The following is a 26,207-nucleotide window of genomic DNA, read 5'->3' as shown; positions in this document are numbered from 1 at the left end:
TGGGTACCTTCACGTTATATCTATATAACAAATTTTCTATTTAGATCTAACCAATTAATATTTCCCCACTGCAACTATGATATTAAACATGCTTCATAATTTCATCCAACTTTTCCTTATTGTTTTCCCTAATAAAATGAATGCTACTGATTTTCAATTCTATTTTTGTAAATAGGTCATGTTCTATTTGATTTTTCCTTTTTTTCTGATGAATATGACTTAAAAAAATGCACAATTTCCATTTTCATATTATTTTTTAGTGTAAATTCATATAATCATGATAATGAAATGAGGTGAAGGTCTTATGACAATGGCTGACCAATCTTATTTAAATAAGTTCTCATCACTTGCTCCTAAAAGATTTTATATGTCGCCGTGTAAGCAGCGACATATAAAAAATCCTCACACAGCGACATATAAAAAATCCAGGAGCAAGTGATGAGAAACTTATTTTAATAAGATTGATGGCTGACTGACAAGTCTTATCATGAACATCATACAAACGATGTGGAGAAATATTGTAGTTTACAAGCAATACAAAGAGAACCAATATTTTTAACCTTCCATCTAGGTTAACCAAAGTTTGCAAAGATGATGTTCAGATAGATATTATCAAGTGAGATCTGTATTTTTTAAATGATTTTTTAGATTCTCTTATGGTTGGGGCCTGTTATCTAACTCCCACGTGAAAAGATATTTTTCGTATCACACCGTACGGAGTGTGATATGAAAAAGTGATATCAAAATTACGTTAATTTAATTGGCTTATCTCGTAAATTTCCAATATTTTCATTGGCCGTTGATCAGGTCATTATTCACTGGAAAAGGTCATGACGGGACTAATTTTTTTCTTGACAACTGATTGTTTACTTCCGGTTTTCGCGATTTTCGTCTGCTTCATCGTCTGCATTATCTAATATAAATCTTATCATGGACAAAGAAATAAAGAAAGGAACCAGTGTACTGTTATGTAACGGAGCAAAGGGCATTATAACTGGCACAACTTCCAATTTCAATTTCCCTCTGTATGCGACAGTAAAACTACCGATGGACGTCCACAAAGCTTCAAATACAATACAGTTATCTCTATTCTAATGCAAAACAAGTTCATAATTAAATTTCAATCACAATTTCAGTGTAAAATCTTCATTAAAGAAAATTCCGCGAAAAGATGTTATCTTCTTTGGTCCCTACACTACGTGACGTCATAGGTATGCTTCCTGTGTCATACATAAACACTGGGCATTTTCTGGCTTCTGTGCCGCTTCAGAATGTAATGAAATTTGATAAAAAGAAGCTTTTAAGGCGCAACAAGTGAGTTATTTGTTAATTATTGTAGAAATAACGTGTCAATACACTTGTTACAAATTAGATAACAGGCCCCAACCATAAGAGAAAGATCAGTACGCGTTGCAAAGAAAAACGGCCATAGCAACACAACTCGCAACAAATAGGCCATGCACATACAACTTTTTGCAATAAGAGAAATAGGTTTAACAACTTGTGAGAATTAGATATGGCTTGATATCATCTCTCGTTATTTAATTCGCCATAGGCTCGTTTATTATTATTGAAATTAAATAACTCAAGTTGATATCAATCGATATCTAATTCTCACTCGTTATGAAACCTATTATTATCTGTATTTTTTTAATTATGCATGTAAATTTTGTATTTTATATTTTATAGAATTGAACTTGGTCTGTTTTTCAGGTGTTTTTTTGTGTATTGTATTGATTTGTGCATGTAATCTGTATACTTTATTGATCAGAAAAAAGCTTAAGAAAAATATGTAAACACAAAAGGAGTAGGTCTGGTAAGGACCGATTTTGGCCTCAAATTTCAGGTTCATCGGACAAAAGATTTTGACCACTTTTAAACACTGAAGTGTCTATTTCATTTGAATCAATTAGTTTTTTGTGAAAGATTTTAACTAATTTAGTCATTAACTAGAGGCTCTAAAGAGCCTGTGTCGCTCACCTTGGTCTATGTGCATATTAAACAAAGGACACAAATGGATTCATGACAAAATTGTATTTTGGTGATGGTGATGTGTTTGAAGTTCTTACTTTACTGAACGATTTTGCTTCTTACAATTATATCTATCATGAACTTTGCCCATTAGTAACAGAGAACTATATTTGGTAAAAATTTACATAAATTTACCAAATTAATGAAAATTGTTAAAAATTGACTATAAAGGGCAATAACTCCTTAAGGGGTCAATTGACCATTTAGGTCATGTTGACTTATTTGTAGATCTTACTTTGCTGAACATTATTGCTGTTTACAGTTTATCGCTATCTATAATAGTATTCAAGATAACCAAAAACGGCAAAATTTCTTTAAAAATTACCAATTGGAGGGCAGCAACCCAACAACCAGTTGTCCAATTCATCTGAAAAATTCAGGGCAGATAGATATTGACTTGATTAACAATTTAACTTCTTGTCAGATTTGCTCTAGATGCTTTGGTTTCATAGTTATAAGCAAAAAACTGCATTTTACCCCTATGTTCTATTTTTAGCCGTGGCAGCCATCTTGGTTGAATGGCCAGGTCATCGGACACATTTTTCAAACTAGATACCCCAAAGATGATTGTGGCCTAGTAGTTTCAGTGGAGATTTTGTAAAAGATTACTTAGATTTATGAAAAATGGTTAAAGATTGACTATAAAGGGCAATAACTCCTAAAGGGGTCAACTGACCATTTTGGTCATGTTGACTTATTTGTAGATCTTACTTTGCTGAACATTATTGCTGTTTACAATTTATCTCTATCTATAATAATATTCAAGATAATAACCAAAAACAGCAAAATTTCCTCAAAATTACCAATTCAGGGGCAGCAACCCAACAACCGATTGACCGATTCATCTGAAAATTTCAGGGCAGATAGTTCTTGACCTGATAAACATTTTTATCCCATGTCAGATTTCCTCAAAATGCTTTGGTTTTTGAGTTATAAGCCAAAAACTGCATTTTACCCCTATGTTCTATTTTTAGCGGTGGCGGCCATCTTGGTTGGTTGACCAGGTCACGCCACACATTTTTTAAACTAGATACCCCAAAGATGATTGTGGCCAAGTTTGGATTAATTTGGCCAAGTAGTTTTAGAGGAGAAGATTTTTGTAAAAGATTACTTTAATTTACGAAAAATGGTTAAAAATTGACTATAAAGGGCAATAACTCCTAAACGGGTCAACTGACCATTTTGGTCATGTTGACTTATTTGTAGATCTTACTTTGCTGAACATTATTGCTGTTTACAGTTTATCTCTAACTATAATAATATTCAAGATAATAACCAAAAACAGCAAAATTTCTTCAAAATTACCAATTCAGGGGCAGCAACCCAACAACCGATTGACCGATTCATCTGAAAATTTCAGGGCAGATAGATCTTGACCTGATAAACATTTTTACCCCATGTCAGATTTGCTCTAAATGCTTTGGTTTTTGAGTTATAAGCCAAAAACTGCATTTTACCCCTATGTTCTATTTTTAGCCGTGGCGGCCATCTTGGTTGGTTGACCGGGTCACGCCACACATTTTTTAAACTAGATACCCCAATGATGATTGTGGCCAAGTTTGGTTTGATTTGGCCCAGTAGTTTCAGAGGAGAAGATTTTTGTAAAAGTTAACGACGACGGACGACGACGACGGACGACGACGGACGACGACGGACGACGGACGCCAAGTGATGAGAAAAGCTCACTTGGCCCTTCGGGCCAGGTGAGCTAAAAACGACTGATTCAAGCTCAAATATGAAAAATCTACCAAATATGATAAAAAATGTCCCTTTTCAGATTGTTTTTGTCAAAAATGAAAGTGGCCACATCCTTGTTCATCCTCAACCTTTATATATGTTATGTGTTATCATCAAATACAACTTACATTTCAATATTAAGAATGAACACGAATGCGACCACTTTCGTTTTACACGAAACCGTCTAAAATTTAACTAAAATGCTAGCATTGTGAAGATTTCAGTAATTTAGCATGACTTAATGGTGCTAGTACCCGATATATGTGCATTGTATTGACAAAAACAGCCCATATTTATGTAGCAGAAACATTCTTCTGTCCAATAAATAACTAAAAGTTTACATTTTCACAATTTTGTAAAACTGCTATATTTTGGGGCCAAAAAGGGGTCTTACTGGACCTACTCCTTTATATAAATTCTCCAATATGGACAATTCTAAAATGATCCTTTTTGGAATAGGCTCATAACAGCTTAACTATATGAAATTTTAAACAAATTTTTCCAATGGCAGTCTTAATTTCCTGTCCTTCAATCCAGTTATCTATCTTCTAGAACTTACCTACTGTATCATATGTTAATGTGTTCTCATATTTAACCATGAAATATTTACATAAGTTAAGCAAGCAACAATTAAGGAATCAATCAATCAATCCAGTACAAAAACAACTAATTTTGCTTGCATTTTGTAGTTAGTGTGTTTAGTATTGTGTATTCTGCATTCATTTTGTGTTTTGTTTTGAACTACACATTAATTTTGTGTTTTGTTTTGAACTACACATTAATTTTGTGTTTTGTATTGAACTATGTATTCATTTTGTGTTTTTTATTGAATTCTGCATTTATTCTATGTTTTGTATTCAATTGTGAATATATCTCAATCCAGTCAATGCCAGTATAGAATTGATATGCAGGAATAATATGTTATTCCAATTCATTTGTCAAATATGTCAAACATGTCAAATATGGAGTAAAAAGTCTGGGAGAAAATATTTTTTATAAAGAAATAATTCCTTCGTATCATGCTGTTTGCTCATTTTAACTTGAGTAGACATTATATTTGTTTATATTTTAAACCAAGTGTTTTGTCAAATATAATGACTATCCATGTTAAAATGAGCATGGAGCATAACATCAAGGAATTATTTTGATTCTTATAGTAATTTTTACATTTCTTTTTATTTAATGCTGTTACACCTCTGTTGTAAATTAATAGCCTGTGATTCAGTTGCTGTTCAGTTGTTCATGTCTACCATAATTGTTATAAACTCAACTCCTCATTTGCACTCTGGTGGACAGTTAGTTATCCCATTTGCAATTACCACATCTCCTTATTTTCATATTTCATTTATTTGTGCTAAATTATGTATATTGTACATGTGTTACTGTGGATTGATTTATTTTCGTGGTTTGGGGAAATCTTGAATTTTTGTGGATATTTGTTTTCATGGTTTGGCCAAAGTCTGTTTACCATGGAAAACCACGAAGATTGGTATCCCACGAATAATAATGAATCCACAGTAGTTTTTATTGAATAGTTTTGGATTTTTGTATTGAATTTTGACTGTTACACTTAAATAGTGTTTATAGAGAGAATAATACATGGCAAAATCCGTATCATCCCTAGACACCAATATCAGCCAAAGGGCCTTTAGGGCTGAGGGATGATATTGGTTGAGGGTGATACGCCATGTGATACGGATTTTGCCATGTATTATACGCTTTATCATATATTCCAACAGGAGAGTTATATTATATGAACTGTTCATTGGGTTACCTTCAGTTCTACTTTTGTCTTGTTTTAAAAGCCTTAAAAGAACTACTCAATTACTTATCCAAGGCACCTGGGTTACCTCACAATTTGCGTGCTGTTGTTTTAAAAATATTTTGTTTATTGTTGTATTTTTTTTGTGTGTTTTGTATTTTTTACAGTTGCATTTAGTGTGCCAAAAAATTTGAAAACTTGACGTTCATGACGTCACATGTACATACCAAACAATGACGTCATTCAATAAATTGCATCACACCCGAATGACCGTACCTGTTTTGAAGAAAAATATTTCTTAAGCTTACATAAATAAAAACTGACTATGTAAAAAAACAAGTAGGGGTGTGATAAAGGGTATGCGATAAAGGGTGCACATCAAAGTTGCGCGAAATGGATTAAACAGCAGGCTATTTATCAAATATTCAAAACTACTGTATTTACTACTAAACATATGATATAAAAACTTACGACTAGTCTTCTTCTGTATAAATCTGAGTTTACAGGCTGTTCTGTAAGTGGCAAACCGTATAACATCGAAATTCTGTGTCCCTGAAAATAAATATTGTAATAAATAATCTGAGTTCACAAGATGTTCTTAAAGAGGCAAACACTTTTCGAATGTGAAAGTTTGTAAATGTGTAGTAATTAGATGTTTAATGTTAAATTTTTGTTTTCAAACACATTTTAACTCCGAACTGTATAGTCATTAATTTTTTTATTTTTTATTTGTCATAGTTAATTAAGTAATCATATAATGTATCTGATTTCATAGAGGTTATATAGACTTAAAGTGCATGTTAGTATTTACCATGTTTAGATATATAGTTTTACATAAAGAGGTTGGTGCATGTTTGGTGGCAATTTAGGACAAAAGAACAATAGTTGGTGGCAATTGATATATAAAGGCCCTATGATTCAGCGTTGAGGAGCTGATAAGAGATGATAAGCTCGAAGATTAGAGAGATATTTAAGGATTGTGCGCGATGAAAGGTAGAAAAATTTACTCATGTATTTTTGTTATTCCATTGCTGTAATTGGAAGTTCACAATAATTATGGGACGGTCATTCAAGTGAGAGGTTTAGCGCTATAAAACCAGATTATTATTCGCGGTATACTTTTATAAATTGTTATTAATTAACTACACTGTTATTGGCCTTAATATGATGAAAACTGCCTATGCAATATAATGTGTAAAGTCGGCCAATACAGAATAACTTGGCCAATATAGATTTTTTTCTGTATTGGCCAAGTTATTCCATATTGGCCGAGTTGACACAAATACATGATTTAGGAAGGTCTCTAGTTTTACATCGAAAGTCATGATAAACACAAACCGAAAGTAAACAGTTGTTTGGAAGATGCATTTAGTCATCTTAAACATGCTGAAAATGTCAGTATGGCATATATTTCAGGCTAAAGACGGTCACAATCATTTAAAAAGCATTTTGAAAGCAGATGATGGAATTATTTCAGGTTTGGGCAAAGAGTAGATTATCACAAAGTTCATTTCTTGACGACCTCATAATTTCACGATAGAACAAATCGTTTACTGCTTATTTTCGGTTTTTTTTGTAAACTGTCATTTATTTTTAAACCCGAACCAGGCATATGCATTCTGTAATTGAGCAAATCTTCGTTCTTTGGTCATTTGGCTTATGGATAGTTGTATCATTTTCAACTCATAGAGTGGGGGGCCCATTTTCGCCGCAAAAAACGGCCATTTTAACCCATAGACAACGAATTTTATAACGCCAGAATCTTTTTATGTTACTTGCGTGTAGTTAACTGTTCGATAAACAGAACTGATACATTAAAATCACTCGTTCATTATTTTTATCGGTCTGCAGAAGAGCCCAAAGTCGGTCGAAATCAAGTATTTCACACACCACAGTGGGCACATTTTCGCCGTTGTCTTTGATCACTAACAAATTGTCAACCAAATACAGAAAACGGAACAAAAAGTTGTGCGATTCATTTTTTAGATTAAATCAATGTTGCGAATGATTAATTATATAAAAAAAGAATCGAAAAAAAGAGTTTGCGCATGCGTGATTTTCAAGCAAAAAATAAATAAATTATAAGATGATCCGTGGATGAAAGAATGAAGAGATCAGAAGCACTAAAGATATTCCTACAGATATAAGCTACCAATAGACTCTTCATGTATACAGTATATGCAACACTGTCTGAATATGCATCATCTTATTGTCTCCGTATGAGTCTCCTAAAAATAGGAGTACCACTAAAGGAGGACATTTGGAGCCTATATCGATAGAGATAAAGTGAGCATTTGCCTTGCCATTTGCATCATTAGTTGAATGGCTGCAATCCATTACTGATTGGCATTTTTTTTTTTTGATAACATCTAACATTTAGTTCATTAAAGAAAAAGTAATGATATTTTACCCTATGATTGATTGTCCTTGTGCTAATTTCGAGGTGTCCGTTTTCATTGAATTTTGCATGAATAACGAGCTCAAATAAATATCACCAGTGACCGTTTTTTTTTTAATACTAATTCTACATACTATATATACCCTGATTGACATGAAATAGGCGTCTGTAATCCATATGACAACATACCTTGAAAATGAACTGCAGCTGGTGCCTGGCGGTAGTCCGTGTTTATCACATTAATTTGTAGTATTCGGTGTTTATTGTTGTTGAATGCATATGAATTTTTGGGTCTAGTTCATCCCTGTTTTTTTTTACATTGATCACTTGTAGACTTGTTAGTATTAAAGCTCCTCTAAATGATCGCCAGGGAGATTTTCGTAGCAATATCATGTATGATATCTTGTTATGCCCCATTTTATGGGCATTATGTTTTCTGGTCTGTGCTTCCGTTTGTCCGTCCGTTCGTCTGTCTGTTTTTTGGGGGGTTTCGTGTTTCCCGTTTGTGTTGCGGATGTATTTTGTTTATCGGTTTTAGGGTTTGCATTGATTCCCCTTCGTTTCCTACGCTTATTCGATTATCAGCTCCAACTTTCTTGTTATTATTTTTTTTGTAACAATGCAGCAACATATCTACAGTCATAAAAATTAAAAGTAATAAAATATTATGCCCATATATTTTTCATTGTAACCACTGTTTTACAGTTGTCTATGCATGTTAGAGATATTTATAATCTAAAGAAAGTTTGAACTTTTGTTTTGGAATACAGAGAATGAAATAAATTGTCATGTATTGTCCAAATGCAACGTTCTTTTACTAGAAATGGGGGTATTATCACATGTTCACTCTTCAAAATGATTGGTGTCAATACAAACAGGGCACATCCATTGTTCTCCAGGAAATAGCAAACTCAAATCTACGGTAATCTGATCCTGTCGTTGCAGACAGTTATAATGATACCATATTAATGGACAGGTGTCTCTGTCACACCCTACCCAGAAAATTCCATTTTTTTCATCAAGTTTTTTCCCTCTAGTGGCACATACTCCACATGTAAATACCTCATCGTCATCATCCTCTTCAGGAAACTGAAAAGGCAATAGAAATAAAATAGAAATAAGAACATGAGATCATTCTGGACATGAGATCATTCTGGAAATAAATATTAAAAATGCATATGCCCACTTTGGTGAATTTCATTTTGTGAAGAAGAAAAAAAAATGGATTAGATTGAATTGAATTGTATTGAAATGGATTGAATTGAATTGAATTGAATTGAACTGAATTAAACTGAATTGAATTGAATTTGAGTTGAATTGAATTGAATTTGAATTGTGATTGCGATTTGAAATGAATTGAATTGAATTGAATTTGAATTGTGATTTAAATTGAATTGAATTGAATTTGAATTGTGATTTAAATTGAATTGAATTGAATTGTGAAGTGAAGGGAGGGAAGTGAAGTGAAATGATGTGATATGTGATTTGAAGTGAAGTGAAGTAATGTGAAATGTGATGTGATGTGTTGGGATGTAATGCTTACCACATGTGTACTTTTTTGTCCTCGATTATTCCGTCTTGATCTTGGTCGTGGTCTACAAAGTTCAATGTTTAGTTCCTCACTCTCAATTTCTGTTTGATTTTCTGCCATAACTTCAACGTCATTCTGATCAGATTCAAGAATTAGTACTGCATGTACATCTGCCATAATAGTTGTTGTGTTTGGATTTACAGTTTCTGTGACATCTATTACTTTACTTTGATTCGTTTTAGACAGCTTTTTCTTCCTATTGGCGGATTTCAATCGTTTCGTCTTGTCATTTTCTACCTTCTTGAGTCGTTTTGCTTCCCTTTCCTCTTTTCTGCGCTTGATGCCATCTTCCTTTTCTATTTGTTCCTCTGCCTTTCTTTTAAGTTCATTCCTCATCTCTTCCCCTGTGTATATTCGAGCACCAGTCAATCTTTTATTCTTTGGTTTATCTGTTTTTGTAATGTCTGTTGGGACCAATATATCCTGCAGATTTTTATCCACTAGTCCAGCCTTTACCAAAGGATTTGTTACCAAACGTCCGCATTCTTTACATACATCGTCAGCAGGGTTCGTCATAGAAGTGTTTTCCTCATCATTTTCATTAGTGTTATTATGATTAGGTCTGATGAAGGACTTGTCTATCGCTTTGCTGTTGATAGGGTGCAATCCAGTTTTTCTAAAACCGAGTTTAACTAGATGCGGTGACCACGCTTTATCCTGTGCCTGCTCCAACACTATTGCAAACTTATTTTTCTTAATAACCATGTCTGCCTTAACCAAGCCAATGTTCAGGGCAAGATCACTGTAGGTACTTCTGAGGGGGTGAAATATTTGATCTAAAGGTTGTAAAAAGTGTGATGTGTGAGGCGGAATACCTAATATCTCTATGTCATTCTCTATGGCCATGTCTATAACTTTCAATGATAAATGAGAACTATGATTATCTAGAACTAATAGGTTTGGGCGTCTCATACCAATGTTAGGTACATATATTCTGGAAAACCAATCTTCAAACAAACTTCTTGTAATGTAACCATTTTCCGATGAAGAGAAGATCCAATTTGAAGGCATTTCAGAGGCGTATCTTCCGGAAGGTAGGGATTTTGTATATATCAGCATGTTTGGCATAAAAGTACCAGCCGCTGATGCACATGCTAAAACTGTAATGTGGTCATAATCCGTCATTTGTTGTCGGTATGGATTTTTTGTTCCTGTTGTGGCTATAATCTTTTGTTTTATCTGGTCAGTTTCCTTCCCAAAGCCGGCTTCGTCTGCATTCCAGATTTGGGCAGGTTTGTCTGTAAGGCCAAGTTTATCAATAGTTGTGTTGAGTAATGAAAAGTAATCGTCAATAACATTTTGTGAGGAAACCGCTACTCTTGATCTTGCGAGAGATGTTGCTGTTCTAAAAGAAAGACTATGTCTTTCCATAAACCTTCGGCACCATTTTCTTGACGGGGCAGATTTCGTGGAAGAGCTTGTTTTTTGGACGATGGAAAACGCGAAAATTTGTAGAACTTTTCTCGTAAGTCCGAATCCTCTTTCACACATGTACCTGACGTAGTTTGCAAGTGATGAATCCTGAGATGGAGTTAGGTAGGGTTTTTGCCCACCCTTTTTGCCTAATGTGCTTTTCCCCTTTAGATAGTCCCCTAATGTTTTTCTTGGGATGTCAAAACGTTTTGATGCTTGTGTGTTTGTTAGGATACCTCTTTTTATTAGGTCCACTGCTTCGCTTAACTTTTCATTTGTATATTTCTTGTATTTTTGTTTAGCCATGGATCTAAAATGAGAAAGATAGGATGTACAATATATATAATGGTATGGAAGGTGGTTTCTTAACTTCTGTATTATTTTTTTTCGTCCATTATTTTTATGCCACCAATCACGTATGTGAAAGGGGCATATATTTTTACCTTAATCCGTCAATTTGTCTGGCAGATATTGACGAAACATTGCAAGCAATATGAGCTTATCATACAGATCACTTCAGCAGTTTACATTGAGTACCTTGTATCTCCCATTGTTATCAATATATCAATAGCCAGATAAACCACATCCATATGCTTCGCAGGGCGCAGCTTTGTATGACCGCAGAGTTCAAACACTGAACATTCGGGCAAGTATGGACACAACATTCAAGCTTGATACAGCTCTGAATTTGGATTGTGATTAAATAGTTGACACAACACAGGTTTCTGACAATTAATGAATGTGGTACATAAGAACTTTAACTTAAAAACTTTTAATTTTAAATTCGACATTACCTTTATTATGGTCCAATATCCAAAATCTAAATACATGGTTAGATTCAGCATATCAAAGAACCCCAAGAATTCAATTTTTTATGAAATCAAATAAAGTTCAATTTTGGACCCTTTAGACCTCAATTTGGACCAATTTGATAACCGGGCCCAAACATCAAAAAACTAAATACATGGTTAGATAAAGCATATATCATAGAACCCCATATATACATTTTTTGTTGAAATCAAACAAAGTTTAATTTTGACCCCATTTGGACCAACTTGAAAACTGGGCCCATAATAAAAAATCTAAGTACATGTTTAGATTCAGCATACCAAAGAACCCCAAGAATACAATTTTTGTTGAAATCAAACAAAGTTTAATTTTGGACCCCGATTTGGACCAACTTGAAAACTGGGACAATAATCAAAAATCTAAGTACATGTTTAGATTCGGCATATCAAAGAACCCCAATTATTCAATTTTTAATGAAATCAAACAAAGTTTAATTTTGGACCCTTTGGGCCCCTTATTCCTAAACTGTTTGGACCAAAACTCCCAAAATCAATCCCAACCTTCCTTTTATGGTCATAAACCTTGTGTTTAAATTTCATATATTTCTATTTACTTATACTAAAGTTATGGTGCGACAACCAAGAAAAATGCTTATTAGGGCCCCTTTTTGGCCCCTTATTCCTAAACTGTTGGGACATCAACTCCCAAAATCAATCCTAACCTTCCTTTTGTGTTCATAAACCTTGTGTTTAAATTTCATTGATTTATATTAACTTAGTATACTAAAGTTATTTTGCGAAAACCAAGAATAATGCTTATTTAGGCCCTTTGTTGGCCCCTTATTCCTAAATTGTTGATACCAAAACTCCCAAAATCAATACCAACCTTCCTTTTGTAGTCATAAACCTTGTGTCAAAATTTCATAGATTTCTATTAACTTATGCTAAAGTTATAGTGCGAAAACCAAGAAAATGCTTATTTGGGCCCTTTTTGGCCCTTTATTCCTAAACTGTTGGGACCAAAACTTCTAAAATCAATACCAACATTCCTTTTATGGTCATAAACCTTTTGTTTAAATTTCATAAAATACTAAAGTTATAGTGCGAAAACCAAAAGTCTTCGGATGACGACGACGATGATGATATATACTTTTACCAAATTGGTAAGTTTGAAGCAGTTCTTCGAAATTGGGCAAATTGTTCTGCGGAGTGAGCCAGATTTTTTGTGTGCAAAGAATGTAGGATATTTGTTAACAGATATTTCTCCGAGCGTAGCGGTGATGTTTTTTTTTGGTGTATAAAATTGACAAAAAAAAATCAATTTCATGCTAAAAAAATCTTCTTATTTTTTAATTTCCCTTCCAGGCGCTTGGGTCATTCTTTTGTCGCCGGTTATTTTTTTTTGTTGATGTAACGTTATAAATGTAAGAAATGAAGATAAATAACAATGGAAATATCAGGAAAATACAATGACAACATTCGTATATACGATGTATATATTTTTTGGTATACGAGTTTTGAATGGTACGTATGACTTCGCAGTGGTACGAGTTTATGTGTTGACTTTTGGTGGTACAAGTTGACGTGGTAAGAGTTCATTTGCTTCCTTTTAGAATGGCGCACACCCGCCCCGCATCCGCCAAATTCCGCTTCTGCTGTTTACACACAACCTCATAAAGGACATACATTTATAATATTTCAACCAAGGAAAGACAGGCATTCAAATACACGTGAAAGTTCAAACGTTGTTTTTTGGGAACAATTTTGTATGTTTCGGAATATCACACTGGTGCCTACCGTATTCATGCGAGGAATTACAATGAGTGTGACGTCAAATGTAAATATTGGCGTCAAAATGAAAGTAGTGAATGATTAAACGTTTTGGCTAGTTTTTTGTAGTGTAGAACTTTTTTATTCTGAAAAGGTGTATGACATATCAGGTTTGTGTTCAATGCCTAAACGCTTGGTTCATATGCTTTCCTCTGTGTATTTATATATATAAAACTTACTACCTTTATACACCCAGAGGATGGGTAACAAACAAAGTTAATTTAAACGTGATCGAGTCTCGTGTATCCTTGAAAACTTACCACGACAAGTATTTACTGCACATAAGACTATATGAAACTGCTTATCTACGTTGCCGGACGACTGCAGACATCTTGGTTGGCAATGGGAAAAAAATCGCGACATTTCCCGTACAAAATCGTAAAACGGCGAAAATGTGTCCATGGCGAATATGGGCCCCCCACTCTACGTCATTATTTTTTTTTTAATTTATATTCAATTAGTTTCCGCATAAGTTCACATGCAATGGCAGTACCTTTCTGATTACTATTTATGTGTTGTGTCTAAATTTAAGTTGTAACACTTTATAGTGACTGGAAAGGGTAGAAAAATTCATCAGATGAGAAAATGCTGAAGACACCTTGAAACAGCAGTGAGCACAGATCATTATATATATTGCATCTAATAAAAAGAAACTGAGATATGGATAGTTCCACTTCAAGGCAGTTAATTAATAATGATACTATTTCGTGTATTTCTGTATTGGCCTTGTTATTGGTCCTCGGCCAGCTGTATTGGCCTTCGGCTTTGCCTCAGGCCAATACAGTAAGCCTCGGACCAATAACAAGACTAACAAGAAGTAATTGTAACAGGATGCTCATATTATTTGGATGGAGAGTTGCCTTGTTGGCACTCACACCACATCTTCCTATATCTATAAATCCACCATTTTCTGCATAAGGAAATGCTTGTACCAAGTCAGGAATATGACAGTTTTTTCCCCATTTGTTTGATGTGTATGTGCTTTTGATTTCTTCATATGATAAACAATCATAAACTACTTTCCGTTTTGAAATTTCCTCAGAGTTATGTATCTTTGGTTTTTTTTTACTTTATACATATACTGTATAAAATATAACTTGATGTAACTGGAAGTCTATAATTTTAGATCATGTTGAATACACAGCTTGTTTTAACTAATCATGCTAATGGTTACTGGGTATTATTGTGATTTTTAACATTTTAACTTGGCGTGAACTATTGTATTACATGCTTGTATATAAATGCTTGGATTAAAACTCAAAATAAACATTATTTTAGAACTCTTGACTTTTTTATAATTCTGTAAGTAAATTGGTAACATCTATAAAAGCATCACTACATCCATCATACAAACAATCCATCCTGGCCTGGCATCCTTGAACCCCCACCGAAATGGATAACTCTGTGATGGGTTTGTAGGTGGCCTGTTACTTGGCCGTATTTCTACCCATATCCAACAAAATGTTATTTTCCAGTGACCAAATGTCTTGCCCTTTGTCCCAGCTTACAGAGCATACCTGTTGTATTGATTGTTAAAAGTTGCTAGATCATCCTTCAAATGCATAAAATATTTGCCACTGGACATTACACAGGTTTTAATCAATCAATCACAAAATTAATATCCAAATAAATCTTACGAGTACAGACTTTCTCCCTCTTTCAATCTAAGAGTCAAACCTTAGCAAATTTAGATTTAGTTTCACTTTTAACAGGAATTCAAATAAATATGGCACAGATAATGAATCTGATTAACATGATTAATTAAAAATAAATAATTAAATTGAAAAAAAAGAATTCAATTTTTAGTGTTGCACTCCCCCACTTTCTTCCTTGATGCTTTAAAATTGAAGCATTAAGATTTCAGCTAAATTAAACATATATCTCCCAAGAATTGATTTTATTTCAATTTTCAATTCTACCACCAAGATTAAGAGTCATGATTATTTGTTAATTACCATTTCTTTGTGTGACTGGCTAATAAATAATGTACAAGTTAACCCTTATAAATGTTATTTTCTGTATTTAATGGAAGTTCAATAGTATTCTTAGCTGGAGGTACTGTATAAAGGTTGATTCCAGTATGGAGGAGATATCTATCAATAACTAAGATGACTTTGATAACCTTATACACTAATTAACTTCAATATATCCAGGTAATCATCAACATGCAATAGTCTCTTTGGAGAGTCTAAACAGAAACATTCTTGTTTATATCAGGTAATCATAGAGTACCTTAAACCTTTTGAAATGTTACTTGTCCCCTGTCTTTGATGAGCCAATGAATCAAGGGTACAATATTTTTGGTAATCATGGTAATAACAAGATTGCTACCTGGGTCCCCATAGCAAAATTATCAACAAAATTTATGAATGAGGCATTCAAATGTGTGTCACAATGTGTCATTGTGGCACAAGTTTCATATTTACCATAGAAATGACCAAATCATAATGATGCGTCAATATGGTCAACTTGACAATGACACATGACCGCAAACATAACCACTAAGCATGGGAGAATTCTGTTAAACAAAGTTGAGCTGTCAAATCACTTTGACAAGGTGTCATTCCCCCATTGGTGCAATTTGGGTATGTTTGTGTTACAAGGTTTGGTTACAATGTCACCTCAAATTTCAAATTATTTTATAGAAATAACAAATTAAAAAGAATGGTGCTATGAAACACCCCAGATACATGTATATGACTCCAAAAAATTGCCAGGTAATTTCCATACAACTGCCAAATTCAAATGAATACTATTTTTCTTCACTTTCATACATGAAACAAAATGTGAGGTTCATGTTCTATATATTAGCTGTTGTTTTTCTAGGCATTTAATATCTAGCTATGCAGTATGTGTTTTGCTGATTATTGAATGTGGTGACCTATTGTTTCTAGGTTCTACTTCCTGAAGTATCTGGTGGGTAGTTGTCTCATTAGCAGTCATACCACACCTCCTTATTTTCCTTACTTACTCATTTCTGTTAGTATCTGTTTGTTGTGGTGCTGAACTTTTGAAGTAGGACTCATATCCTCTAATATCTTAATTTCATCTTCAGGACTTCCCACTACATAACCTAGAATAGAAAATTATTACATTTTACATGTATATAGAAAAGGTATAAACCTTCTGCATTTGTATTGAACTGTCCTCAGTCAGAAACCTGTTGCTCAGTGGTTGTCATTTGTTGACAATATAATGGAACTTTATGCCACTGTCATACAAGTGAGAGGTTTAGTTAGCTATAAATTAAGTTTAATCCACCATTTTCTACATAAGAAAAAGCCTGTAACAATTAAGCAATATGAGCTGTTGTCAATTCGTTTGATGTGTTTGAGCTTTTGATTTTGCCATTTGTTAAGGGACTTTCTATTTTGAATTTTAGAGTTCGGTATTTTTGTGCTTTTACTTTTTTTGCAAGTGTTTCTCATTTTTTGTTTTTTATAAAGATCAGACTGTTGGTTTCATGTTTAAATTGATTTTTTCAATAGTCATTTCAGGCCTTTTATAGCTTGCTGTTCGTGTGAGCCAAGGCTCAGTGTTGAGGGCCTTACTTTGACCCATAGTTTTTTTCTACTTTTTACACATTCAAATTGTGACTTCGATGGATAATTATCTCAATGGCTTTCATATCACTTAGACAAATATTAGTAATATTAGACAAGAAACAAAGAACTCATGTCTCTATTAACTCGTGTAAATATTTCTCATACAGTTGACTGACTTTATTTCTTTGGATTGAGGATGATATAATTTTATGGAGTAACTTAACTTCATGGTTTTATTTTAACAAACTCTAAATCTATATACAATCAACAAACACTGTCATGTCAGGTCAGGCGCCTATAGTTGTTTGATTTGTTTGATACCAAAAATATATATACCAAAAATATATACCAAAAATAAATACCAAAAAAATTGTATCAAACAACTATATATTTTTTGTATAAAACAGGTATACTTTACAGTGCACAAGACCTGAAAATCTTATGAACTGCTATGATATAATGTTACAATGAAAATAAGTTTTGAAGATATGCTATGCATTTAAAAATTGGTATTTTAAGAGTACAATGACTTCTATAAAACTATCCAAATATAGCCATCATCAAATAATTTTTTATGGCATCTTGCAAAATTCACTTCAAGGAAAATTCGGTTTCACATCAATACCAAACAATTTCAAGGCTAAGGCAAAATATTTGTGACAGTTTATAGCTGACAATAAGATAGCATAAACAAGATAAATCAATAAACACTTTCTATTAAAATCAATTATAATCAAATTAATCATTAACTACTTTGAAAGTATATATATAGAATAGTGTTACAAATGTTTGTGTTGATAAAAAAAAGTCTCGACTTCTATAGAACTATCAAAATATACCAGCTATCATCAAATATATTTTTATGACTTCTTGCAAAATTGACTGAAGAAAATTTAGTTCAACTACAATGCTAAACAATCTCAAGGCTAAGTCAGCTTAATTGTACAAAAGCAGAAAGGACTCTGCATGTTGATCCAATTTACCAGCTTGTTACAGTGAATGTATTATTTTTGACATCCTTCATTTAATCTCAAAATTCCCTTTTTTTTCTATTATCATGATTATCATGATTATTATTTTTTTGGTAGAGGATGCTGTTTTTGGAAAAGGGAGCTTTGTGCTAATTAGGTTGTGAAATTATTTTAAACACTGATTATCAATCATCAGTTTAAGAAGTGGATTAAATGGCCAAAATAAAACTGTTCATGACTAAAGTTGCGGAAAACAAAATGTGCATCCAAATGAAAACTTCAAAATTCCATAAACAACCCAAAAATAGATGTAACAACTTCCATTAGAAAAACAAGGTTTAAAACTGGTTAATTAACTGGTCATCAATGTCTTATTTCTTTGTTATTACAACAATAAGATGTGGTATGAACATGATGATTGCCAATTGAAGACAACTGACTCAACCAGAGACAAACAGAAGTAGAAGTTGCAACTGTTTCAACCACAGGTCACATATATTTGCTAGTATTAAAGCTATAAATGGCCAAAAAATAAAGATGGTAAAACATTTAAATGAGAAAACCAACAGTCTAATTTCTGTTTTTGAGGAATTTAAGCATTTTAAAGACATTTGCCATATGATGGTGACCAATTTATATTTGTTGGAGGAAGCTATAGTACTCCATAAATTTATATGTATAAAAAAGAAGATGTGGTATGATTGCCAATGAGACAACTATCGACAAAAGACCAAAATGACACAAACATTAACAACTATAGGTCACCGTAAGGCCTTCAACAATGAGCAAAGCCCATACCGCATAGTCAGCTATAATAGGCCCTGATAAGACAATGTAAAACAATTCCAACGAGAAAACTAATCCCAATCAAAATGATCAAAAAATAGGAGGGATTCCAACCACCAGAACCCACCTCTGGATCCGCCACTGCCATGTGCAATTGGCCACGGGTGTAAATGATATTATCATAGTTACAGATTAACATGATCTGAAAAACAGCAATAATTGCAATAAATGTCTTTGACAGTGTTTCTAGAATGTATGTACATGTATGCTAAATTCTGTCGACATTATGAAACATATTTATCCTTGTCTTATGAGAATCACATCATATCTGCAGTCTGAGTGACTCACCTTTATGTAGCAGTTCTTTATTGATATTCTGAATGACACATGCAAATCTCTGTTGATTATAGGCTAAGCATTCCATGTTTCAACAAGTTATTCCATAAACAATTTAAATGCTTAATCTATTTTTCCTCTTTTATGTTATTCTTGTTCTACTGAATATTACACAGAGCAATCATTTTAACACAATAAAATTGTCATTAAATTCCTAAATAGTTCTATCAATTGCACATGGCATGATGTCTTCAAGAATCTAAAATCACTGATGAATAAAAGTGGCCATAGATCTGGGCAATGTATGACATCTCTAACATCTTTGACATAAGGACACACCAGTTTTACAGGAATCTTAATTCACTTATGACTAAAAATGGCCATCCAACTGTACACTGTGTGACACCTTAGGTATCCTTGATATAGAGATTGTACCAGTTCTAATGGAATCTTAAAATGTTAAATCACTTATGACTAAAAGTTGCCATATAACATGTATAACAGTACACACTTTGTGACACCTTAGATACATGTATATCCTTGATATGGAGAGACACTAGTTCATTATCATCCATGTCTACGATTGACCATTATATATATTTACTGATATCAAGGGATTAACTTATACCATTACACAAAACACATCAATTCCATGGTCATTTCAATATCACTACTATATTGACAGTTTTTTAATCATTTTTGTCTTTCTTCATTTGCCAGTGCTTATTATTGGATTAGAAGTAATACATCAGACCAAGGATAATGAAGCCTGGTTTTGGTGTAAGCCAGGTAAATTCCAATCTAAATAGGTCTGATTTTTTTCATTGAATACTTTATGATGTTGATTGCATTCAATGTTATCCAGTCAATACATTGATTTTAGAAGTGGTGTGAATTATTACCTGATTATATTCCATTCTAACAAAATCAATGACAATTTACCAAAAAACAAACAAAATAATCATTTTCTCTTGTCTCAAACACTGAAGTCAATACCTACACCAACTACTGAGAGATGTGGTATAAATCGTCAACATTGAAGTACTAATTATCACATTATATAGCCTTGAATGCAGTTCACTCTATCAGAATCTATATCCCATCCTATACCTTCCAATTCTGTCTTTCAAATAAAATTAATGTCGTAATCAAGGGAATTGTTTCGGAAGCTTGCTTCTATAAAAGTCTGTAAACATAGAAAATTTAACGGAAAACTAATTTTCTAAAATTGTTCAAACTAATTGCAATGATCAATTTGTATTTATGACAGGCAGCTTGGTAATGTATGTTGAGGTACAGGGGAAACTATTGATTTTGTTGACCAGACAGAGTGGTAATGGATGTTTTATGTGACACTTTAAATACAGGTCACTTAATCTTACATCAATTGATCTTTTAATAGAAAACAACAATGTCATTTATTCTGAAAAGTTATAAAAGGTATGAAGGAATTGCATTAATAAAAAAAAATAAGAAAAGGGAAAGGTATCTTTTTGTATGAAAATTGGTCACATTAATTTAATGTATAATATAGTTTCATACTCACAAAGATATGAACAGAATACCTCACAGGTTTCTTGCAATCTTCCTTATGCCAAGAATATGTTCAGTGACAAATATCACAAGCAAAATCAAGGCAATCACATGTAGAATATATTCAGTGACAAATATCACAAGCAAATTCAAGGCAATCATATGATAATAATGTTAAGGGACAAATAACACAAGCAAATTCAAGAAAATCACACGAAGATGTTAAGTGACAAATATCACAAGCAAATTCAAGACAATCACATGTAGAAGATGTTCAGTGACAAATATCACAAGCAAATTCATGACAATCACATGTAGAAAATGTTTAGTGACAAATATCACAAGCATATTCAAGAAAATCACATGTAGATGTTCAGTGACAAATATCACAAGCAAATTCAAGACTATCACATGTAAAAGTTCAGTGACAAATATCACAAGCAAATTGCCAGCAATCACATATAGAAGATGTTCAGTGACAAATATCACAAGTAGATTCAATTTAATTACATGTAGAAGATATTCAGTGACAAATAACACAAGCAAGTTCAAGGCAATCAAATATAGAAGTTGTTCAGTGACATATGTCACAAGCAAATTCAAGACAATCACATGTAGAAGTTCAGTGACAAATATCACAGGCAAATTCAAAGCAATCACATGTAGAAGATGTTCACAGTGACAGATATCACAAGCAAATTTAAGACAATCACATGTGAGGCTCAATGACAAATATCACAAGCAAATTCAAGATAATTACATGCAGAATATGTTCAGTGACAAATATCACAAGCAAATTCAAAGCAATCACATGTAGAAGGAGTTCAGTGACAGATATTATAAGCAAATAAACTCAAGACAATCGCATGAGGCTAAATGACATATATTAAAAGCAAATTCAAGGCAATCACATGTAGGTGATGTTCAGTATCAAATATCACAAGCAAATTCAAGACAATCACATGTAGAAGTCCAGTGACAAATATCACAAGCAAGTTCAAGGCAATCACATATAGAAGATGTTCAGTTACAAATATCACAAGCAAATTCAAGACTATCACATGTAGAAGATGTTCAGTGACAAATATCACAAACAAATTCAAGATTATCACATGTAAAAGTTCAGTGACAAATATCACAAGCAAATTGCAGGCAATCACATATAGAAGATGTTCAGTGACAAATATCACAAGTAGATTCAAGATAATTACATGTAGAATATATTCAGTGAAAAATATCACAAGCAAGTTCAAGATAATCACATGTAGAATATATTCAGTGACAAATATCACAAGCAAATTCAAGACGATCACATGTAGAAGTTCAGTGACAAATATCACAAGCAAATTCAAAGCAATTACATGTAGAAGATGTTTAGTGACAGATATCACAAGCAAATTTAAGACAATCACATGTGAGGCTCAATGACAAATATCACAAGCAAATTCAAGATAATTACATGTAGAATATGTTCAGTGACAAATATCACAAGCAAATTCAAAGCAATCACATGTAGAAGATGTTCAGTGACAGATATTATAAGCAAATAAACTCAAGACAATCACATGAGGCTCAATGACAAATATTAAAAGCAAATTCAAGGCAATCACATGTAGGTGATGTTCAGTATCAAATATCACAAGCAAATTCAAGATTTATAATCATATGTTTAATATATTCAGTGACAAATATCACAAGCAAATTTAAGACAATCACATGTAGAAGTTCAGTGACAAATACCACAAGCAAATTCAAGACTATCACATGTAGAAGTTCAGTGAAAAATATCACAGGAAAATTCAAAGATAATCACATGTGGATACTCAATATTAAAGGGGCACTAGCTACGAGATATATAAAAAATCTAAAGTTTGATTTTTTTCTGTTCAATCAATAATGAAAGTGAAATAGTGAAATAACAATTCGCTTTTTGCAGCCAAAAAGGTTCAATTTTATCAAATTACGCTAAGAAACATTGATAATTAGTTATTCACTTGCAAGTGAATGAGTCGACCTCTTTAAATCCGTATTCTTGTGAACTTAAATTTAACCCCTAGCTAGAAATTGACAATGCATGCATTGTACGTGTACTGGTTATTTAAAGAAAAAGAATGTCAATAATGAAAGTGAAACTACGGTAAATCATTTGATTCACATGTAGAAAATTCGATGCACATAAAATCATTCTTATACGGTTAGAAACAATGAGAAACATCTATTTTTAATCTATAAAATAAAATTGCGCCCTATGCGACACATGGCGCTAACGGGAGTTGTAAGTTGTAAGTTGTAAAATCAAATCAAACAGACCTATAAAAATCCAATTGCACGTGCTGCTTTAATCTATTCATATCTTTATTTATGTTTACATCGCTTATATGGTCATCTGAGGTCAAATAGATAGTTAATTAGATGGCGTCTGGACTAAAATACACACGAAACGAATCTATGTATTATCTACCCCATGCTCTGTAAACTGTTTATTTTAGACTTTTGATAGTTTGGATAAATGTTTTACATTGTTATAAATCAAATTTAAGAATTTGAGTCAAATCGGTGACCATGAATTTGACAGCTAGTGCCCCTTATATCACAAGCAAATTCAAGACTATCACATGTAAAAGTTCAGTGACAAATATCACAAGCAAATTGCCAGCAATCACATATAGAAGATGTTCAGTGACAAATATCACAAGTAGATTCAAGATAATTACATGTAGAATATATTCAGTGACAAATATCACAAGCAAGTTCAAGATAATCACATGTAGAATATATTCAGTGACAAATATCACAAGCAAATCCAAGGCAATCAAATATAGAAGTTGTTCAGTGACAAATGTCACAAGCAAATTCAAGACAATCACATGTAGAAGTTCAGTGACAAATATCACAAGAAAATTCAAGGTGATCACATTTAGAATATATTCAGTGACAAATATCACAAGTAAATTCAAGACAATCACATGTAGAATATGTTCAGTGACAAATATCACAAGCAAATGCAAGACAATCTCATGTAGAATATATTCAGTGACAAATATCACAAGCAAGTTCAAGATAATCACATGTAGAATATATTCAGTGACAAATATCACAAGCAAATCCAAGGCAATCAAATATAGAAGTTGTTCAGTGACAAATGTCACAAGCAAATTCAAGACAATCACATTAGAAGTTCAGTGACAAATATCACAAGAAAATTCAAGGGGATCACATTTAGAATATATTCAGTGACAAGTATCACAAGTAAATTCAAGACAATCACATGTAGAATATGTTCAGTGACAAATATCACAAGCAAATGCAAGACAATCACATGTAGAAGTTCAGTGACAAATATCACAAGCAAATTCAAGGCAATCACATGTAGAAGATGTTAAGTGACAAATATCACAAGTAAATTCAAGATAATTACATGTAGAATATGTTCAGTGACAAATATCACAAGCAAATTCAAAGCAATCATATGTAGAAGATGTTCAGTGACAGATATCACAAGCAAATTCAAGGCAATCACATGTAGAAGATGTTAAGTGATAAATATCACAGGTAAATTCAAGATAATTACATGTAGAATATGTTCAGTGACAAATATCACAAGTAAATTCAAGACAATCACATGTAGAATATGTTCAGTGACAAATATCACAGGCAAATGCAAGACAATCACATGTAGAAGTTCAGTGACAAATATCACAAGCAAATTCAAGGCAATCACATGTAGAAGATGTTAAGTGACAAATATCACAAGTAAATTCAAGATAATTACATGTAGAATATGTTCAGTGACAAATATCACAAGCAAATTCAAAGCAATCATATGTAGAAGATGTTCAGTGACAGATATCACAAGCAAATTCAAGACTATCACATGTGAGGCTCAATGACAAATATCACAAGCAAATTCAAGGCAATCACATGTAGAAGATGTTCAGTATCAAATATCACAAGCAAATTCAAGATAATCACATGTAGAATATATTCAGTAACAAATATCACAAGCAAATTCAAGACAATCACATGTAGAAGTTCAGTGACAAATATCACAAGCAAATTCAAGACAATCACATGTAGAAGTTCAGTGAAAAATATCACAGGAAAATTCAAAAGATACTCAATATTAATAAAATCTAAATTAATTAATTAAAAGCAATGCAACTAAACAATCATATCAATATAATATATATCCTTTTATCTTAATGATACAAGTAAACTAACAATCAAAAGTTCCCAGTGAGTAAATACATTGTGGAAAATCTACACAATGAAGTCAAACAGATAAATATAATCAGTGCAATTCATTTCGTTAATGATACTAACAAAATGATCTACAGCAAACAACACCTCAGAAAACAATCAACCACAAAGTACAGATAATAACGGAAATATAAATAAAACCATAATTCAAAATCAACCAGGTATACAAAAATCAATCTTTTATTCATTCCTAATGTACAAAACTTTTTCCTGTAAGATATTTTCAGATGAGCATTACCTACACAGAAGAAAATTAAATGATTTCATCAAAGTGTATTATAGAACATATGCAGATCTGATTAACTGATTATCATCTAATATTTCACTGAAAAGATGCACATTCAATCGATAGTCAAACTTTCCTGTAGTTTTACTATGACATAATTCACTGTAGAATTATCATATTTCAATATTGTACACAAAATATGTTTGCAGATGAAAAACAAATTTAGAATTTAATTAGCCTCCATGAGATGATAATATTTTTGCAGATGCAGATGAGTGTATGCAATTTAAAATATCTGTACAGTAATTTTTATATTTATCCTACTAAACTTTGCATGACAACTACAATAACTCTTAAAATTATTAAAGACAACCAATCAACATGATTCATTTTTTACATTCTATTTGAGGTATGTGTGGTAGTGTCAGTAACTAGGTCAAAATTTGTCATTTACAATGTTTATATTTTATTTAATCGTATTTTTCTAAGTGTCTTAGTGATAAAACTCTTCCCAATTTTTCTTTATATATACACACTGTTTTTCAATCTTTTTAACCATATTCATTTGACAAAGAGATGGACAGAAGACATTTCTATGTCAGCCTTGTGGAACCCAAATTAACAGAAAGTTTAATATCCGTGGTGAATGGTTTTACACTACAGACAATATTTCCGCAAGATCAATTCTAAAAGTAATGGCCCAAAGATAAATTCAAATGCCTTGTAGACATATGAGGCCTTATAATGGGAAAGACTTTAATACAGTCCACAGAAGAATATAAAGGTCAACCAGGCTGTATTAGCCTTCATGCTCAAGGCTCAAGTTGAGACTAACAGCCAGTAGGTCAATATTTAGGTTTAGAAATTCTTGAGGTTTAATGTGCCAGAAAATATGTAAATACATTAACTCACAGGGAACCTAGGACTGGACTGGATCATTTCAACTTTAAAAGCCAATGTGATCCTTTCCAATGTTTTTTCCTTCAGGTTATAGTTGCTT

The 26,207-nt window shown here is 32.6% G+C and overlaps 2 protein-coding genes across 4 annotated transcripts in view; both read right to left on the bottom strand.

Moving 5' to 3' along the window:
• LOC143059126 (dystrobrevin beta-like) overlaps positions 1 to 26,207 on the bottom strand; it is a 99,989-nt gene that overhangs the window by 53,005 nt on the left and 20,777 nt on the right. For 2 of the 3 annotated variants that reach the window (XM_076232630.1, XM_076232617.1), the window contains exons 2-3: positions 16,522 to 16,623; positions 6,002 to 6,082 (exon numbers count right to left, since the gene is read on the bottom strand). In XM_076232630.1, the coding sequence (XP_076088745.1) occupies positions 6,002 to 6,082; positions 16,522 to 16,623 (183 nt within the window). Of the gene's footprint in view, positions 1 to 6,001; positions 6,083 to 16,521; positions 16,624 to 19,200; positions 19,616 to 26,207 lie in introns of those variants that run through there. The other variant, XM_076232623.1, reaches the window with a different exon arrangement.
• On the bottom strand, positions 8,587 to 13,971 carry LOC143059149 (uncharacterized). Its single transcript, XM_076232639.1, has 2 exons — positions 9,472 to 13,971; positions 8,587 to 9,017 (listed from the first exon to the last, which is right to left on the bottom strand). The coding sequence occupies exons 1-2, from the start codon at positions 11,236 to 11,238 to the stop codon at positions 8,772 to 8,774; spliced, it is 2,013 nt and encodes a 670-aa protein (XP_076088754.1). The 5' UTR covers positions 11,239 to 13,971; the 3' UTR covers positions 8,587 to 8,771.

The sequence above is a fragment of the Mytilus galloprovincialis genome, chromosome 1 (genome assembly GCF_965363235.1).
Source record: "Mytilus galloprovincialis chromosome 1, xbMytGall1.hap1.1, whole genome shotgun sequence".
In the NCBI taxonomy this organism is placed as follows: Eukaryota; Metazoa; Mollusca; class Bivalvia; order Mytilida; family Mytilidae; genus Mytilus; species Mytilus galloprovincialis.
The sequence above is the reverse complement of the archived record's forward strand: the minus strand, read 5'-3'. Positions and strand labels throughout refer to the sequence as shown.

Bases quoted from the DNA above. Each gene is read 5' to 3' on its own strand.
- LOC143059149 (XM_076232639.1), bottom strand. From the start codon at position 11,238: ATGGCTAAACAAAAATACAAGAAATATACAAATGAAAAGTTAAGCGAA. The intron at 9,018-9,471 runs GTAAGCATTACA...TTGCCTTTTCAG, and splicing joins GACAAAAAAGTACACATGTG to TTTCCTGAAGAGGATGATGA.